The sequence below is a fragment of the Vidua chalybeata genome, chromosome 20, assembly GCF_026979565.1.
Source record: "Vidua chalybeata isolate OUT-0048 chromosome 20, bVidCha1 merged haplotype, whole genome shotgun sequence".
Lineage (NCBI taxonomy): Eukaryota > Metazoa > Chordata > Aves > Passeriformes > Viduidae > Vidua > Vidua chalybeata.
In genome coordinates this window covers 5,226,352-5,245,983 of record NC_071549.1, presented here as the reverse complement: position 1 = coordinate 5,245,983, position 19,632 = coordinate 5,226,352, and the positions used below count along the sequence as shown (strand labels likewise).

The window sequence follows — 19,632 nt, the reverse complement described above, 5'->3', positions numbered from 1 at the left end:
TCCAGCAGCCAAAGCTGACACACTTTGCCTTTACACAGGAGTGCAGCTGATCAGTGACTGTTTCCTGGCTCATGGATGGTAATTTATCTGCAGTGCACTCACAGCTTCCCAAACTTGATTGCTTGCAAGTGCATCAAGTGCTTATCTGTTTCTCTCTGCAGATCTCAAGGGCTCTTCTCACTTCTGTTGTGGTTTAACCCAGCAGACATTTAATCACCACACAGCCCCTCAACTCACTCCATCCTCCCCCAGGGGAATGGGGGAGACAATTGGAAGAAAAAAAAGTAAAAATTGTGGGTTAAAACAAAGACAGTTTAACAGGACAGAGAAGGGAAGGAAAATAATAATGCTGATGATAATTAAACATACAAAACAAGTGATGCACTAAGCAATTGCTCACACCCACTGACCAATGCCCAACCATTCCCAAGCAGCAGCCCTCAGTCAGTTCTCCTCCTGGTTTTGCTACTGATCATGGTATCCTGTGGTCTGGAATATTCCTTGGGTCACTTGGGGTCAGGTGTCCCAGCTGTGTCCCCTCCCAGCTTCTTTATGCCCCCCAGCCTCCTCACTGCTGGGGTGGGCTGAGGAGCAGAAAAGGCCTCATTTAGTGTAAACACTGCTCAGCAACAGCTAAAACATCCCAATGTTATCAGCATTATTCTCATCCTAAATCCAAAACACAGCACTGTACCAGCTGCTAGGAAGGACATTAACTCCATCCCAGCTGAAACCTGGACAACTTCACACAAGTTCTAACTCATGGATGACTTGGATTTGAGTCTCACAATAAGAAAAGGAGAGCGAAGGACTTCTCTGCCATCTTTTCAAAGCGTGGTTACCAGTGTAATGACCCTATGTTCCAGCCCATTGGAAGGATTCCCTGTCTCCATCTCTTTTCCTGGTACAGTGGAAGGTTCAGCTTTCTGCTTTATTTTATTTTTACCTTCCATGGGGAAGTGAAAGCGCCCAAGGTGCTGCTTCAAATCAGGGCATGACAACAAAACACAAACTTCTGTATCAGTCACAGGCTGGGGTGGAGGGGGTGCCCAGGCTCAGTGGTGTCTTCTTGGCTTCTCAGGAGGAAATGAGGGAAGGTCCAATATCTCTGATTTTTTGGGAGCAGTTCTGTCAGGTTCCTGGTCCTCAAATATCCTTCATGTCTGCAGCTGGAGAACAAGGAGTTCTGCTCCTTGCCATCTTCTGAAGAGGATCATAAGGGCAGATATGAAGCAACGGGATGAGATAAAGAAGTACAGAAATACCTAAGAAAGAGCTGTGACAAAGAGGGTGAATCAGGAAAGAAAGAGAGTCATAAAGACATTTGATTTAGAGCCCTTTGAAATCACAGGAAAGATTTTCCCTGTGTTTGGTAGGCTTGAATTGTAGCCAGAACAATCTGTTGCATCATTTGAAGGCATTGCAAAATCTGGGGCAGCAGAAGGGAAAGCACAGCCTTTGAAAGAGGCAGGAGGGAAAACCTTTGTGGTCCAGAGAGCTTTATAAGGGTCTGGGGGTGCTGATCTCACTTGGCTAGACTGCCAGAGCTGCACCAAGCCCTCTGTCCTGCCCAGGGTCCTTCAGAGAGGCCAGCACACATGTGGGAACCTATTCCAAACTGTGACAGGTAGGAGAGGGGACAGGCGGGGTGGAAAACAGCCTTGTGTCACTCAAAAATTTTTTCAGCCCTGGTCACTCTTATGTGAACCTGAACAGGGATTTTAGCAAGACTGAAAGGAGGAACCTCTGTGCTACCTTTTTGGGCAGCTCTTGCATCCCAGCTGGACACAAGAAGGTTTCCCCTTAGTAGTGGGTGATATTTAGGCTCTTGGCCACCTTAGTCTCTGAATTCCTAAGCAGCTGGCCAGGTTTGTGTCATTTTGGAGAGTCCTTGCAGATTGCTGTCTGAATGCACCACGTATTAACTGCTGCTGGGGCATGAGCCTCATCCATCCCAGGCACATGGGCCGCCTGAAACAAAGTCCATGGGTGGCCTCTCTGTGCCAGTGTTTGGATTTCAAGTGTTCCTGCTCTGCTAATGTGCATCCAGCTTGGTTTCTTCTCTAGAGACCCCCCATCAGCGTCGATGCTGCTGCTCCCCTTTCCCCCCTAGCTCCTGCTGCCAGCTAATGGCATAACCCTGGCTGCCCATGTGTCCCAAAGTTGAAGTACAGCTGCCAGCACTGCCAAAACAAGTAGGTGAGCAACCTGAAAGGCATGTTTGGTGTCCATCTTCTCTTGAGTTCCAAATGAAAACAGGCCAAGCTCTTCTAGGTCTCCTTCAGCCTTTCTTCCCTCATCCCCACATCCCCCTTGGATGTGTAGTGCAGGTTGGCTGCTCACAGGAAGCTCTGTGGGGGAGTGGCAAGAGCAGGGATGGATCACAGGATCAGAGCAGGGTCCAGCAGGGGGAATGGATGAGTTAGGAGGAAGATGGGGCTGGAAGCAGTACACATAGCATAGCTCTAAGGCCCCCCCCTTGCAGGTAAGTAAGTCTAGGAGAGAGCTCTGGCAAGGACACAGCTCCTTAAGTACAGCTGCTGGACCAGTGGGAGAAGGGTGGACGAGTGAGGGTCCCAGCTGGGGCTCATCTGAGCAATTAGTCCCTGTTAATATATCCAGGGCCCTGGCACTCAGGAGGCAGCACTGCATTGCTGAATTGTCTTTGTTTTGTCTCTGATCCTTGCTGTTAAAGTAATCTATTTTTTTTCTCTCTAGTGCCCAGGCCTTGCCTGTCAAGATGTCCAAACCCAGCAGGGTGAGCCAGGCCCTGGCAGGTAAGAACTCCCCTGTGCTATATTTGCTCAGTCCTTAGGAATAGGTGAACAAGAAGTTTGCCTTTCTGTCGCACTTACTTTCTATTTTTGACTTTTGGAAAGAGTCAAAAATGTTGCTGGTTTTTAAGGTTTTAGACCCAAAGATTTTCCAGAAAAGCAAAGAGGGCAGATTTGGGGGAGAATGGGATAGACACACCTTATTAACTGTTTTTCTCATCCTGAGTCTTTCAAAATAAGTGGGATTATTTGAGGCATGGCTATTCATCTTCTTCTGTACATGTGGATGAGCAAGTAGCAAAGGAAAGGGCATGTGAATCAAGTTCAATGCTAGCTGCTATTTTCTGCTGTTTTTCAAGTCAAAGGAGCGGAATAGTGTGAGGTTTTTTTGTGGTTTTTAATATGATTTTTTACAATGTGGTTATATTAAAAAAGCTCAGGTGGTCTTTAGCTTAAAGAGGTTTGTGATGTCTTGTCTTGGGAAAGTGGAGACTGAAGTTGAATCAGACATTGTCTCCTGGTGCAGCAGAATACAGGTTTGCTTGTTATCCAAACCTGTGAACACACTACTAAATACAGTGAGGAGTATGTCTGGGAGGGATGAAAGTGCCAGTTTTCAATGCTCATTTTCAGAGTAGATTTGCCTGTTAAAGTTGAAATGGCATTGCCTTGAAAATGACAATTTGTGCTGTCAGCCTCCCATGGAAGAGTTGCTGTGCCAAAAGCCAGTGGCACCTTTGCTGTGTTTTGGCTCAGCCAGTGTCAAACCACTGTCCCTGGTGTGATGGTACTGGGGGATTTGGGTGCTCTGGTACCAGCTGTACTCTCAAAATGGTATCATTACCTGGTAGAGGAGTGCTAAACATCTGATATCTGGTGTTTGCTGGCGTTTTCTCTGTTTCAGACACTACAGAATGTCTGTTAACTCTCTCCTTCCTCTGTCTCATGTCCATGCATGGTCTCTTGAGGTTATTAGCTCCTGGGACACCAAACTTTGCTCCTGAGTGAGCAGAGACAGTTGCATTCTTGTTTTGCAAGACAGTGGTTCCCACCTTATTCCAGAAAAGGTGTTTGGTCTCTTCTTGAGTGCCAGGTTTTACCCTGGCTGACAAGGGTCCCCAGGATTGACATTTCCCTTCATCTGGAAGGGAATGTTGGCACCATCCTGAGAACTGCCCTGCATGTGTCTGCAGCCAGACTGGCCCTGCATGAAGACTAACACAGGTGTCCTCTGACATGCAGCATGCAGCCCATCTGTCTCCTCCTTAGCAAATCACTGTGGAAACGAGGTGTAAAGTCAAGCTCAGACCTTGTCTAGGTGGGTGACCTGAGCAGAACTCCCCTTGCTTGTAACAGCTCTGCCTTTCTTGTCCTGCATGTTAGCACTGACTGTGTAATTTGGTACTTTATCACATAAAGCTGGTATAAATAAAGCTGATGAATCCAGGCTGTGTTAATGTTGTTACCTGTGATCTCATTCTCCATGTACAGGAGGTGAATGCCTGCAGTCTGTTCATGCCTTGTGGTGCCATGTTTAGACAGAAAAGGCAGCAGAAAGTCCCAACAGAATAAACCATTTACCACCATTTAATACAATAAAATGGTTAAAGCTGTAATTGCTATCTCTGTTGTTGCAGTCTGGGGGTGTAAAAGAAGAGATAATTACTCATTTTAGTATTCTTTACCTCTCCCTGAGGCAGCCAGCACCAGGCACATGGGGCTGTAAGGGAGTGCAGAAGTAGCTCCCTGGGGCCAGGGTCTCCTTCAGATCCAGGCCTTCACACAGCACAGCTTTGGGTGCTGTGCTGCCTGCTGCCAAGTGTCCCACACCTCAGAGGTGCAAGGGAGGAGGGAAATCTGAATTTGAGTCCTCAAAGTCACATAGAAGCAGAGGAAAGATTAATACAAGTTAATTAGGGAGTGGAAGGAAAGTAAATCTCTGGGGATATTTCTGGTGCAAAGCAAGCAATGGAGTTCTGGTAAAAAGGAAAGAATTTTGCTGAAATATTAATTGGCTGGGTCTTCAGGGACACCTTCTTCCCCTCTATGCTCTGCTCTCTGTTTTTGGAACCTCTTCTGGGAAGTGATATTTTGTTCATAATTAAAATCCTGCTGATGGTGTCCAAGTTACTCATTACCCAGGATATTCTCTAACACAGGCTGGGCTCCTTTTGTTTTTTCAGTCCCCACTGCATGACTGCTTCCTACAACATCAGTGGAGAAGGCTGGGGGGACAATGTTGTGGTGGGGAGAGAAGTCTCAGATGTAAATGAAGGAGGGTTTTGGTTTTTTTTTTGGGAAATGTGTCTTGGTCTCCATCCCCTGGCATCTCCACAGCTTTGGCTCTGATTTGAAGCTGGATAGATACAACCCCTGAATCTCATGGGTGATATTGAGAAATGCTGCAGGTGCATGTCTTGGATGCAAAGGGAACTTCTGGTGGCTAAGCAGGAGATGAGAAATCCTGTGAGTCTGAATTAGAAGCTGGGTTTTGTTTGTGTGAAGGGTGCTTGGGGATTTGTAACACTGTCAACCCCACGTCATCTGAAAGCACCTCTTGGGACCCCAGAAATCATGAAGCTGACTTTAAAACCATGTTTTCTACAAAAAATAGTATGTTTTTTTCCTTGCTTTCTGCTATTTTAATACTTCAAAGTGCATGTGGAAACTTGTCTTTTAAGCTTTTTCTTTTCCCCCAAGTATTTGATCAGTACACTGAAATGCCAAACAGGTCTAAGCAAACTGTTTAACCACAGTGTTGGTGTTTAAGGATCAGCTGGACTGGCATTTCCTGGGAATAGTGGATTTTAGCTGCTGTGCCTTGGGGCTGAGGGGTGGCAAGGTGCTCATATAAAGGCCCTTCTAATACTATGTTTAAGATGAAGTCTGAAAAGGAGCTTTTTGTTAAATAAAACTGGGTGTCTCTTGTTTGCATGATTCAGGAGCTGGTGCATTTGGGGATGTACTAACCATACTGATTTTGGTGGTGGATATAATTGTACAAATTAGCAATGCTTTTCTGAGATGTTAAATTTTTTGATGGTAAGCTCTGCCCTGTACCAGTCTGAGGCCTTTGCAAATCCAGGTCAGTGGCCAGAGGGGCATGTTGGGCTGGGTGTGAGTGACTGTGGGGCCAGCACTCATTACATAACGTCAGGCTGTTTTTCCTGTGCTCAGCTTCTGCACAGGATATTACAAAAAGTCCCTTATTTACACAGCAGGCTGAAAAAAGTTGGTGCATGTTGTCATAGCTCCAGTGAAAATAATTTTACCCCAAGGAGCCACTAATGTTGTATTTCTGGCCAAATAAGAGGCTTTGAGCAAGAGAAAAAAAGGCTGTTCTGCATGTGGTTATTGCACACAGAATCAGATCAGATCCCAAAGGATTCCTTGCAAGGCTTTCTGTCTCCTCCCTCCTGCAGTCCTTGCAGGAAAGAAACCCAGAGCCCAATGGAAAGTAGGAACATATAAAATAATATTTTTCAAGCTCCTGGACTAGCTAGTGAGCAGCAGGAACTCTCACAGGAACATATCTAAAGCAGTCTTGGTCTGGGCAAATGTGTCATGTTGCAACTTGTATTCAGGTGAGAATTTATCCAGGTCCAGGGCTACACTTACTCCTGGCATAACTCCACAGATGCCTGGAACAGGTTCTGACTTGAAATTGTGAGAATTGGAGACTCAATCTGCAGATATGATGTGTGTCTGTTGTTTTGGCACCTTGTAGGAAAACACACTCCCACCTAAGGCCTGGGTTAAGGATGTCTCTTCCTGGGGACTGCAGTCCCCCAACTTGTGGGAGGATTAATAATGCTGAGATTTCCAGTATTGTATTTGAACTTTAAAGGCTTCATTGCTACTGGGGGTTGACATGAGGCAGCAGAGCAATGTAACACAGAACCTTTTTGAATGCTCTCTTGACTTGAATCTGCTGAAGATGATTCATTGCATGTAGCTCCTAAGGCAGCAGAAGGTTTAAAATTGGCTGAGAAAAGGTAATTTCCCACTTACACCTTTTCTGGACCAATGTGAGATAGGAGAACATTGAGTTGGGGTAATTCTCCTGCTCTCCTGTTTGCCTTGGGCTTGTATGTCTGTGTGGAATAGTGGATGGGTATGCAGTGATGCTGTTGAGCAGGACGGGCACAGAGAACTCCAGATCAGAAGGCAAAGAAAATGAGCTCTCTCTTTATTTCAAATGTAGCACTCTATATATAGAGAACATCAAGAAGACTAATTTCATTAGTCTTAAGAGTAAAAACATGTCACACCATTGGTGTGCAGTGAATAACACACAGTAGCAGAACGTATCTATAAACAATGTGAATAACAAGATAGATTAGAGAATTATTTACATTCTTTCCCAACTGTTTCCCAGGCTCTTGCCTGGTTAGAAAACCTTTCTCTTTCTCTCTGACTGAGCTGAGAATATCCACATTGCAGCTCAGAAAAACAAAAGAAAGTTTGTGGAACAAATGGTGGATTCTTGATTGTTTTTTGTTTTGTGACAATTCATGATGCTGGCAGGCAGTTTTGGACATGTTATTCCAGGTACAAGGGGGGCTGTGTTATAGAATAGCTGAACTCACCTGAGGTTCTGTGGCTCCTGCTTTTTGCTTGGTCTGAATTTTGTTGCCCTCTGCCATTGAGAATCTGAAGCCAGTTGTTCAGCCTGTGCTTCTGTTTTCTTTTTTTTTTTTTTTCTGGGCTCTGCCTGCTAATGTTAGCAAGACAGTATTGATCTCTTCAGAAGAACACATTAATTTTGCATTTGCCTATCAGACAGCTGTGTGTGGGTGGTGATAATCCCTGTTAGTCTTTGGACTCGCTTTTCAAATGTCAGTCTGTGCCATCAGTGCTATTGCACTGCTTCGAAACAGCTTTTTTAGAGACATCTTTCCTATTCCTTTTCTGCACCAGTTCTAGGAATAGTATTGTGCAGCCTCAGTGGGGTCAGACTGAGATGATTTCCCCAGCTGTGGTGGGAGACCTCCCCTGTCTCTCAAGAATATTGTTCCTCCAGCCTCTCTAGTCAGAGCTGCTGCTGCTGTTCTTGGAATACCTCTGACTGTTCTCTGCTGGAAGGGAAGAGGACCTGAAAGGTGCAGGGGGCAGCTTTGGTGCTGCTGCTGGGCTTTGGGTCTCAGCTGCACTCATGAAAAAAGTAGCTTTTGTTCTGGGGACATTTAAGCTCTTCATGAAGACTCCCTGGGAGTAGTGGACTGCTGGCTTTGATGGGTTGAGAGCTTGCAACAGGCTTGTGGCCTCTAGTTAGGATTTAAAGGGAGTTACTTTGGTGGTGAAATTTCTGGATCTGGTGAGCTCTCCTTAGCTGGTGCTGCCAGTAGGGCAAGGGGTACTAACCCAGTCTTTGTATGCTTTGGAGGTTCTCTGGCTCTGCAGCTCCTGGGAGCTGGGAGAACTCTAGATCTCACATCTGGATCCCCTTTGAGGGTGATCCATTGCTGCCGGGTTACCTATTTCCATTTGGAAGTGCATTTCACCATCCATTGGGCAGCCTGGTCTTGTGGTCAGCCCAGCTCTTCCAAAAGTTCTTGGGTAACCCTGGGGAAACTCCTTCCTCCATGGCTGTCCCACTCCCTCTCCGGTGAAACCCCTTCTGTCTTTTGGCCCTTAGATGGGGAAAGTTTTAGTAAAAACATTCAACTGTGGCTGTCAAGAAAGGAGTTGAACAGCTTCTGGAATATTTGTGCTCAGACCTTAGGAAAAGGAGGTACAAATTGTGGTCAGCACAGTGTAGGAGTAATTCTGCTTGTGGATCACTGACACAGGCTTTGCACAGGGGATTTGTAGTCACAGGAGACACGTTCTTGACTGGTTGCATATTTGAGGCAGAAAATAGTCTTACCACTTGCACACAAAGCTGATGCTTCCCATCATAACTTGATTTTTCAGTCGTGTGTGGGCAAGGTGCCTCATTTTTGTCCTGAACAAATGTGCTCTAGAATCTTCCTTTCCCCATATGACTGAATAGAGGCTTGCAAAAATAAAGTGCTTGGAAATCTCAGCTTTGGCCATGTGTTACTGAGCAGGAATGTCTGTAGCATTGGGATGTGGTTTGTGTGGTCTGCCCTCAGAGGGGGTTTCTGGGGAAATGCTGGCTTTTAGGTTTTCTGCTGTTGGTTTGAAACTATAAGCTTTTTTCCTTATTTCTGGTGCTGGCTGTTGCAGGTGGGAAGTTGCTCTTGGGAAAGCAGAAGCAGGTGTTCTCTTGGATGTTAGTGTGAGAGCAGTATGGTACCTTGGAAATGTTATGATTTGTAACCGGCCTGGATTTCACAGGCAAACATCATCTCAGATCAGCATGATCAGTCCTGTAGCTTTCTGTGCCAATTTTACCTTCAGGGAATGGCTGTCCTTTTTAATGATTCATTAGTTTTATCAAACTGCATCCCATGGATACAGCTGGCTGGGATGGGGGAGGATGAGGATTGCATTGCTGCTGGGAGTGAGGGAAAACCTGAGCGCAGGGAGGAGAGGTGGTGGGGGCTGTGTGGGGCAGCTCTGCCCTGGTGTTTGAAGGCAGCTCAGATGCACTCTGGGGATTAGTTCAGTGTGACACTGTTGGAATGTGTAGCTTTAGGGGGAAGCAGCTGAGCAGGACCTTTAGGGGTTATAGGTGATGCCCTTCATCCTTCAGGGCCGCTTCCAGGGCTCTGGTCAGCAGAAGAACTTGGCACCACAGCAGACTCGGTGCCTGAGGAGCCCTGAAGCCCAAAGAGGAAGGTCCTCTTTACACACCAGCACAAAGGGTCACAGACAAGACATGTGCCCACATTTCCCTCCCTCTGAAAACCTCCAGATCCTCTCCTTGTGCTGACTCCAGCCCTGTTACCTCTCGGACGTTTTATGCCCTCAGAACTAAGGGCTTGGGTTTTATTTTATTTTACTTTATTTTCTTTGTAAGGTTAAAGGTTTCTTTTTTTTTTTTTAATGAATGTGTTTCCCCATTGTTTCCTTCCTGCATGTTGACCTCGTACCCACTGTAGGCATGACAGCTATTCTGATGTCAGCCGCCGGACTGCCCGTGTACCTCACCCGTGTGCCGCAAGCTGCCAGCACCCATAAGGCCACTAAAAAACACAGCTCAGTTAAGGAGGGGAGGAAAGTGTCCAAGAAAGGTAGTTCCTGCTCAAACTCTGATATTTGCTTCCATCTCCTTTTCTTTATCTCTCTGCACCCCTCTTTTCCTCTTGTCTCTCCCCCCCTACCCTCTTGGCTCTTCTGGTTTGACTGATGATGTTCATCCCAGCGAGGGGAGAAGCAGGACACATCTCCCCTGAGCTGCAGCGTCTCTGACAGACTCTAAAATAACATGGTAAAGAAGGTGTGGTCCTGTGGTAGGTTTTCATCTTGTTTCCACACAAAATGAAAGCTGGAACAGATCTGTGCTCTGCATGTCAGACTCCACCAGCCTCCTCTGTGATCCTGCTACACCCTCCTGGGGAGTGTCCACATACCAGGACCTTCTGAGTTGTTGGTGGGATGAGTGTGAGGAACCATTAAGAAGAACATGAAATCCATATGTGCTCTGCAGAGATTTGCTTGTGAGCCATGCTTATCAAGATTGAGTCATGGGATGACAAGGATCTCCCAGACAAGCAGGCTCCTGAGTCATGTAGGGCTTTTGAGGTCAAATTGCAGAGGATTTGTTCTCTCCACCTCAGTCTGGGGTGGAAGGGAGTGGAGTGGAGCGCTCTCAGGTGGACGTTCACTGGCAGGAAGGGATGGATTACCTCAGCTCTCTTGCTGAGTGGAGCCCTCTCCAGAGTAGGGCTTTAATTTCTCCTCTTCATATCTCACTGGCACCCCTCACCTTCACAGAGTTTGTGGCTCCCAGCTGAGAGCCTGGATCCCATCCATGTGCCTGGGACTCTGCAGGGGTAGGTGTGAATCCAGCCTGGTGTAGCTGTAGAGGTTGTTTGCCAGCCTTGGCACAGGGGTGCCAACCACCACCCAACCTACAGCATGTCCCCCTTTGGATAAGCCAGGTGGGGACTGGAGATGTTCAACACAGATCTCTACACTTAAGAAAGGAAAGAGCCCAGAGGTGGAGAGGAAGAGGCATCTGCCTGTCTAGGGAGATTTTTGTACCTTTTTCTCTCTTTGGAGTCCATGAGGTCCAAAGCTGTCTGAAGGAGGCAGGAAGGAAAATAGAAATGAAATGAGGAGGGGAGGTATTTTATGGAAATGCATTATGGAGAGAGCTGTGAGAAGGAGTGAGAAAGCAAATGTGGAGTAGGATGTGTGATCGAGGGGGAGGAGAAAGCAGGGGCGGCAGGAGAAGCAGCAAAGAACAGGAGGAGCAAAGGAAGATGGGAGGTGAAGGAGAAGAGCTGAGCAGAGGTGGGTGGCAGAGGGGCTGGATGAGGATCCTGCTCCATGGAGCCAGCTGGCAGTCTGGTGGGCTTGTGTGGCTCCTGGTGCTTCACTCCTGGCATGGGCAGCATGCAAGGGCAGGAGTGAGGGCTGGGTGGTGGGGATGCCCAGGAAACAGTGCCAAAAGGGAGCTGTGGTGAGGCCAGGCCCTCCCACAGAGGCACTGGCTTGCCCCAGTTGCTGGAGGAGCCCAGAACAATGAGGGCCAGGCCTGCACTGATGTTGGTCACCTGCTGCTGCTTAGTGACATGAAACAGCTGTATTTAGGTCACAGGGTGGCCACAGACACAGCCTGGCTGGCTGCTGCCTCTTCCTCTGTGGGGAAAGGTGCTGTCTGTTGGTCCAGGTGCTGTCTGCTCCCAGCACCCGGCCCTCCCTGGCATCGTGTGAGCAGCCAGGATGCTGCGAGGGTGGGATGTTAACAGGAGGATGTGTCCTGTGACTTCTGAGCTGGGTGGGGACAGCAGCAATGCAGGGAGTGGGAAGGGTGGGACATGGGCTGGGAGGTGAGGGCAGCACACACCGCATTGGGTGTCCAGTGGCTGTGTCTGTGCACCCCATCAGCATCACTTCTTCAGTTCCTCAGTGCTGGCTCAGCCCCAGGGCAGGCTGTCACCTCCCTGCCAGCTCTGCAATGCCACCTGCTGGGGCTGGGACACCTCCGGAGGAGCAGAGAGGCAGCACCAGCAGGAGGGATGGAATGGGAAAGGGGCATCAAGCATTTCCTTCTCCCATCCAGCATGGCAGGATTTGTCCCAGCTGTTCTCATCCTGCCCAGGATGTGCTGCAGAGGAGACTTGCAGATCAGCCCTTTCCCACACTGACCCATGGGAAGAGGAGCCTTTCAGTGGTTTAGGATGTTAAAATCTCCCCTCTTATTTTAGAAAGCAGGATCCCTGTTGGTGGGGGCTGGGATGCCAGTCCTGTGGAGTGCCTCACTTCTGGGATGCAGAATGTGTTCAGTCCCTTCTAGGAACAAGCTGTGTTTGTACAACACCCCTCAGGTCTTAGGAGCATTATTCTGCAGTGCAGGTACTGAGCCTGACTTTTGGCCAGACTGTTTTTTCCCTTCACAGACCCTGATGCTGCCAAGAGACAGAGATGGGCTCATTTTGTGCCCTGAATTTCTGCATCGTGTGTTCTTTGCCACTTCCCTTTAGGATTTTCCATCATGGAGAGCTCAAGCAAGAGCTCTGCATCCAGGACTAGACCCAGCATTGCACTGACCACAACCAGCTGGTGGTGGGTGCCGTGTGCCCCTCCTGAGCCCCTCATCCCTCCCTCCAGCCCTGGCCCCACAGGGGGTGAGGCAGGGCTGGTGGAATTGCAGCTGGCTCAGTGAATAGCTGGGGTGTGTTAAGCAGAGGCGCTAATTAGTCAGGACTCGTTAGCGTTGTTGCGGCTCTGGCAGGGATGTCTCTGGCACAGCCGGGTGCTGCAGGGCTTGGGGAAGCCGTAGTCTCTGGGCAGGCTCTGTGCTCTCCATGCTGGCACAGGGCCTGGCAGCCTCTGCCATCCCCGTGGATTGGGATGCTGCCCCGTGCCAGCACTGCTGGGACCTGACTGCTGTCTGGGAGGCAGGAAGACAAGTGGCTTGTCCTGCTCTCTCCAAGTGCTCCTTGGAGCAGCTGCATGCTGCAGGCCACCACAGGGCTCCCCAGCCTTCCTAAGGACCTCCAGGGACTGCTTGGGTCTGCTGTGTCACTTGTTACCCACTTCCACCTGGTAAGGAGGTTGCCCTTTCCTCTCTGGGAAGGGCAGTCACTGCAGGTGCTGCAGTGAGGAAGGAGAGGAGCACACTCATCCTTCCTTGCCATCCACCTGCAGCTGGATGTACAGACTGTGCCAGTGCCTGTGGGATGGGTGGGACTGGGGAGCCCCTCAGAGCTGGGAGATCTTGTTCCCATGGGGGAACATCTGAAGGAGACAGGCTACAGAAACAGGGATGCTCTGACCAGAGCAGCCTGGTCACTGGATTATTATCCTGCTGAAATGCTGAATATGGAGAAATCTATAGATACAGCCTTTGCAAGTCCAGGGAGCAGAGGTGATGGGAGCTGTGTGACTGTCCATGACAATAACTAGGAACAACCAGTGTCTGGCCTGCAGAGGGTATCAAAAAAAGTCTGCTGGAAACCATATGGCTCGTTTTGGGCTGCAGAAGGAGACATTACTGGTGCAAGCATTTGGTTGCTGTGCAAGGATTCAAAACACATCTGTTAAATGTTGCCCATGGAAAGCCCTTGCTGCAGCAAGCAGCTTAATATCTACAGGGAGGAAGGGAAGCATTAAAAACAATTTTATATTCCTCTCTTTGTAAATGAAAGAATGGTAAACATTCTTTGGCGTCCTGGATAAATCCGTAGCACAGCTCTGGGCCAGCTGGTGATAAATGGCACCGGTCGATTCTTCCAGTCCATTTTCAATCCACTATTGAATCCAGAAAACTCTGGGGACTGACCAGGCTTTGATGATCCCAGGGGATGGCTAGAACAAAGATTTGGAGACAAACACTTGTATGAAATAAACAGCCCTGCACGGAAGTGATTCATGTGCTGGAGCATACGTGGCTCGTGCCATGGTCGCAGCTGCCTCCTGGCTCCCCCTGTGCTGCTGGGATACAGCCAGCCAGACGTGCTGGTCTGCCCAAGGAAGGCCATGTGGACTTTGCTACCCTTCCTGAAAAAGAGCCCTCAGCATCAAAGTCCCTTCTTTGGGACTGGACTTTGAAATCCTTGCAGCTGGGGATGGATTTTTCTGAAGTATCAGGGCTGCCCAGCCCTTTCTCTCTCCAGGCAGCTTTGGTGGCTCTAAATGCATTAGAGCATTGTCACAGCAAAGTGACAGGGACAGATTGCAGATGCCACAGTGCAAATCCATCAGGCATGGGTTTCCTCAGGGTAGCTGAGGGCTGCATCACCTTCTGCCTGTTTGGTTCCCCCAGCTCCATCCTAATGCCAGCTGGTGAAGTGGTGTAATGCCCAAAATCCCAAGGACTTTCCTGTCTTGCTCTTATCTAGCTCTGCACCAGAACTTCTGTCTCCTTTCATTGTTTCCATTTGAATGAACCTGGCCAGTTCTTGGGTGAGTTATCTCTTTGCTCCTTGGAGCTGCTCCAGAGAAGAAAAGTCATGAGGGATTCTGTGGAAGGGGCATCCCCCACCACCCTGAACAAGCTGAACTGCTTGCTCTAAAGCTGCTCAGATCTGCTGTGCAGGTGGGAGAGGTGAGCTGGGGCTTTCTGCCAAGTGCTGGGCAGGTGTTGCTGCTGGTGTAACACCCCCTCCCTGCTCCCTTCCCTTGCTGTCTTCACCTTGGCTGTGCATCTTTTTGGCTTTGCTTCCTCCAGCCCAAAGCCAGAGGAGACAAGAAGGTCACTTCAGAAAGAGTTACCTGGAAAATGCAGGTTGGGTGGAGAAGGACCTGGTGGTCTGTCTGTCTGTCTGTCAGGCAGCACAGGATCCACAAGGATGAGAACACAGTGGTCATCGTGGAGTGGATGGCCTTAGGGGGGATAACAGCTAGTCCTGCTCACAATGTTCTTCCTGAAACCTGTGAAGCACAAGAAACTGAAACCTCCATCTCCTGTAGGGCCATGAAGGTCTCCAGAGACTGATTCCAAGTGCCACACGTGGGAAGTGCCACCCTGTCCTTGCCAGCCTGGAATATGGATGTGACAGAACACTCAGCTGGGGGGTTTCAGGCACAGTGAGCTGGGACAGCTCAGACTGATCACATCCCCTTCAGACTCATTCTTACCTCTTGATCCTCTGCGTGCAAACAAGGTCCCAGCAGAGAATTCCTGGAATTTATTTTGAAAAAGACAAGACAAGGAGCCACATTGCCTGTGAGATCTGGTGGTGAGGCCTTGAAGCACTTCCTGGCACTGCTGAGCCCTTGGCCTCAAAGGTGGAAGCCTGGGGCTTGCCCAGGCTCCTCCCTGTTTCCTACTCTTGGGACAGTTCTTGGAAATGCTTTTCCAGGGGATTTTGGCCCTTGAAGAGGAAAACATCTGCTTCTGTGTTGTTCTTTGGCTTAATGCTTTATCCTATCTGGCTTGGGATCTCCAGAGATTGACCCTCTGCTCTGCCTGAGATATCAGGCATCCCTCCTGCCCAGCACTGGCACTTGGAGTGAACATCCCTTCACCTCCTGGGCTCCTCTTCTTGCTCTGTGTGCTCAGCCATCCCTTCCTTCTGCTACTGCTGCCAGAAATCACAGGTTTCAGGATGGCCAGGAATCCCCTTCTGAAAATAACTCATCTTAATGACTGTGTTTTCATTTGGGAGAGTCCAGCCCACAGTTCCTCAGTCTTCTTAGCTAAAGGATGTTGATGCTCTGCCTTCCTCCCTTCCATGGTGTTCTAGGCAATGAGGGACTTCTGCCTGGTAGAGGATCTGTGCCATCCAGGCCTTTGCCTGTTCAACACCACTTGTGGCATGTGAGCAGTCCTTCCCTTCTGCTTCATGTTTGTCTCTCCATGAAAAGTGGTTATCAGAAAATAGCACCCCCTCCTTCCTGCTGGTGACAGACATGGCTTTTTGGACTGGAATAACAGCTCCAGTGGCTGTCTCTTGATGTGCAGCTTTTTGAACCACAGACCCAATGCCTGTGAACCCTCTGTCTTCCCTGAAAGCCCTAGAGTGGATGGGGAGAGCTGAAGATGGGTCGTGCAGGTTCAGCTGTAGCTCTGACCCCTGGCAGGTGCACGTGTGTCCTCCTGGGAGCGTGGAGTTGGGAGCAGCAGTACTCTCCATGCTAAAGCATCCACCTGGACAGGATGGAGATTGGAGAAGGGAGAGCTATGCCTTGGCCAGCCCGTTTGGCACAGCATTGCTTTCTCCTCGTGTCCCCTAGAAGTGGATTCAGGAAGGAAGGATGAGGTTCCCCCAAGCCAAGTGTCTGATCTCTCTTTGCCTCCTGCCAGGTGGAGTTGTAACATCACTTGTGCAAATGTTTCTTTTCCCAGGCTGGTGGAAAAGCCTGGCAGCTTCTGTGGCAGGCCTGATGCCTGGTAAGGAGCTCCTCTCCTCTCACCCAGGGCCAGATGCCTTGCAGAGGCATGGGATGCTCCCTGGCTTAAGCCAAGCCTTGCTAGGCAGCTCCAGGAGGATGGGCTGGAAGTTGAGGTGACTGTGGATGCACTCAGTTATAATTTGCTCTTGGTGTTGTGTGATGTTTGTTGCTTCATCCCATAATGCCTCCAGGGACCAGGCTGGTGGGCTGCTCAGGTGTCTGTGCCTGGGTGGGTGGGACCAGGGATTATATTTGGGAAGATGCAAAGATACTGTCTCATGCTGCAAATGGGGCTCATGTTAAAAGCTGGTTTATTTTATACACGTGGTAACTTGTACTGTGTCTTGCCAGGTATGAGTGTGTGGAAGCTCAGGACCAAGGGCACTGTTTCATGTTAAGGATGTGGAGCTCATTGTGCTGTATTCAAAACTGGGCCTGGAGCTCAGAGTGTTGCTGAGTTTCTTTGCTGGGCAGCAGCTGGGGTGGTGTGGGAATGCCTTTTTTTCTCCTTTGACAACACAGACTCTGTGATCCTCTGTCCCATCAAGGCTGCTGAGTTTGATCCCAGCTGTCTTCTGGTGTGCACAGAGAGTCCATCTGGGACGTGCCTGGTGTCACTTGGGGTGTGTGACAAGAACAGGAGCACACCAGCTACACTCCCAGCCCTGGTGGGAGCCATGGCTGAAAGCAAAGCCTTTGCTGGGCTTGTAGGGATCTGTTGGAGTGTTCTCTTCTCCCCTTCTAACCCTGACCTTTCTCCTTGGCATCCTGGCCAGTGACCTGCTTGTCTGCCTTCTCTCTAGCTCACCCCACATGGGCCCATTGTGCCACACAGTGTCTGACTTCTCTGTCTCATCTCTCCTTGTGCAGCCACACCAACAGAGCCAGAATCAGTGGTGAAGAAATACCTGGAAGAGCTGAAGGGTGCTCCTGCTGATGAGGTAAGAGGACAATGAAGCAACTCCAGCTTGCCCAGTTCACTGGGGTGCCAAGGAAACCACAGCAGTGCTCAAGGACCACCCCTCCTTGAGTGTCTGGTGTGGTACATGGTGCTGCTTGCAGTGGCACTGTTGCTGTGAGGTGGAGAGTCCTCAGCACTGCCTGAAATTCACATGTGACAGCAGGTGACTTGTCCTCATCAGAGGACTGTGATGAAGGCACAGTGTGGGTTGAGTAGCTCATCCTGACAGTGCCTCCCCATTTCCTTTGGAGGATGGAGTTTGGTTTTGGTCTGTGCTGAGAGGTCAAAACTAGAGATCAATCCCTGCACTGGAGCTCCTTTGCAGAGAAGCAGGATGTAACCATACTCTTCTGTCTGACTGATGACAGCTCTCCACCTCCTGGACAATGCAGGAAGTGGAGTGGAGCAATACCAGCCAGATAAGGAAACCTGTCTGTGTCCTTAAATATCAATTAAAACTGAAGGCAAATCTTCCTGAAGCATCTCCTTGATGGCTTCCTTGGTGTGTCAGCCCTCAGAACCAGCCTGTGCTCACACCATGGGATGGTTTCTCCTCCAGGACTGCATGATCTGCATGGAGAAGCTGTCCTCCCCCTCGGGCTACGGTGACTCGTGCCAGTCCAGCACCATCAGGCCGGAGGCAGTCGGTCGCCTGAGAAACTGCCAGCACTCCTTCCACATGCTCTGCATGCTGGCCATGTACTCCAATGGGAACAAGGTACTGAGCTGGCCCATCCTTACCAGGCCCCTGTGTGGGTGGCTGGGCTGTGGAGCTCTGATGTGGCTTCTCTCCCCTGGCAGGATGGCAGTTTGCAGTGTCCCTCCTGTAAAACCATCTACGGAGAGAAAACTGGTACCCAGCCCAAAGGGAAGATGGAGGTCTCCACTTTCCCCCAGTCCCTCCCAGGACACAAGGACTGTGGGACAATCCGGATTGTGTATCACATCAGCAGGGGCATCCAGGTGAGTGCCCAGCATGCTGGCAGACAGCACAAGCTGGGAGAGCCTCACAGAAAAGTCCTGGGGTGCAGCACCTGCTGGCAGCGCTTTGCTGAGCAGCCTGTGGTGCCTGGAGCCAGCAGCTGCTCTGGCTGCTCTTCAACATGTGAGGGTCTCCTCCATCAGAGATCTTTTCCTGAGCAGCCCCAGCTGTTCACCTGCAGTAAAGTCTGATGTCTGCCTGAAGCAGGGAGGAGACTGCCCATGATCACAAGGTGGGAAGCATCCCATGGTCTGGTTTCACAGCTCATGTTGGTTTCAGTGGTGGGAGTGAACTTTCAAAGGTTTGAGCTGTGTGGCCTTTTTAAGGTGTTACCAGAGCACATGGAAAAAGCAGTGTTTTGGGCTGTTTCTCACCAGAATTTAGGTAGATTTTACATCTGGCTTTGTATCCAGCATGAGACTGCTTTTGGAGGATCTGTAATACTCGTGTGTCCCATGAGAACAACAGACACATGCTCACCAGCAATACTTTGCTGCCTCTGCATGGAAGAGCTGGTTTGGGATGGGCCTATGGCAGATCCTGCTGCTGATGGATTGTCCAATTCATATGAAGATGGATATGTCCATGACAAATCTGTCTCATCTCTTTCAGGGCCCGGAGCACCCCAACCCTGGGATGCCATACACAGCCAGAGGCTTTCCTCGCTATTGTTACCTACCAGACAATGAGAAGGGCAGGAAGGTGAGGTATCACACCCTGATAACATCACCCTTCTTAAGTTGTCAAGCTCCTGACAAGCTGCATTCATGGCACAAATCTCCTAGCTGCTGCTCCTAGCTTTGTTTTTCCTTTCCCCCTCTAGGTCCTGGAGCTCCTGAAGGTGGCCTGGAAGAGACGCCTGATTTTCACAGTGGGCACCTCCAACACCACCGGCGAGAGCAACACGGTGGTGTGGAACGAGATCCACCACAAGACTGAGATGGACTCAAACCTCAGTGGCCATGGCTACCCTGACCCCAACTACCTGGACAATGTGCTGGCAGAGCTGGCTGCCCAGGGTGTCACCGAGGACTGCCTGGGCCAGTGAGCCTCAGGGGCCACCTAGTGCACTTATTCCTGATGCCTTAAGTTCCCGTGTCTGACCACCCGTCACACTGAGCAATAACAGTTCCGTGGGAGCCCTGCCCGCTCTTCACATTTTTTTGGTGGGGGGGTGTGGGGAGGGAAGGATATTTTTGTAGAAGCTGTGCTTGTGTCTCTGGGTGGGATTGATGGCTGCAGCCAGGAGCAGCTGGGGTGGGACTGAGGTGACAGATCCCCTGGGGAAGGCAGGACCTTCCTTTGGTTATGCCTGGGGATGGCATGGGAGAGGAGAGTGCCTTGCTTCCAGTAGACCACCTGGAGGTCAAAGGTCCTCCTTTTGGGATGCATCAGCTCTCTGTCTGAGGCACCTCTTGCCTCCCTCCTGCTGTGTATCTCTGCTGGGTCCCAATAAACTCTTCATTCTCACAGCAAGACCTTGCTCTGCCTTCCTGCTG

General features: G+C 49.7%; 1 protein-coding gene across 4 annotated transcripts in view; it reads left to right on the top strand.

Moving 5' to 3' along the window:
* The window catches only part of DTX2 (deltex E3 ubiquitin ligase 2), a 34,995-nt gene extending 15,390 nt beyond the window's left edge, over window positions 1–19,605 (top strand). For 3 of the 4 annotated variants that reach the window (XM_053961270.1, XM_053961272.1, XM_053961271.1), the window contains exons 4-10: window positions 2,719–2,777; window positions 9,785–9,916; window positions 17,061–17,131; window positions 17,711–17,869; window positions 17,953–18,114; window positions 18,746–18,835; window positions 18,957–19,605. In XM_053961270.1, the coding sequence (XP_053817245.1) occupies window positions 2,719–2,777; window positions 9,785–9,916; window positions 17,061–17,131; window positions 17,711–17,869; window positions 17,953–18,114; window positions 18,746–18,835; window positions 18,957–19,181 (898 nt within the window). In that variant the 3' untranslated portion in view covers window positions 19,182–19,605. The remainder of the gene's footprint in view (window positions 1–2,718; window positions 2,778–9,784; window positions 9,917–17,060; window positions 17,132–17,710; window positions 17,870–17,952; window positions 18,115–18,745; window positions 18,836–18,956) is intronic. The other variant, XM_053961273.1, reaches the window with a different exon arrangement.
* Window positions 19,606–19,632: the final 27 nt, after the last annotated feature.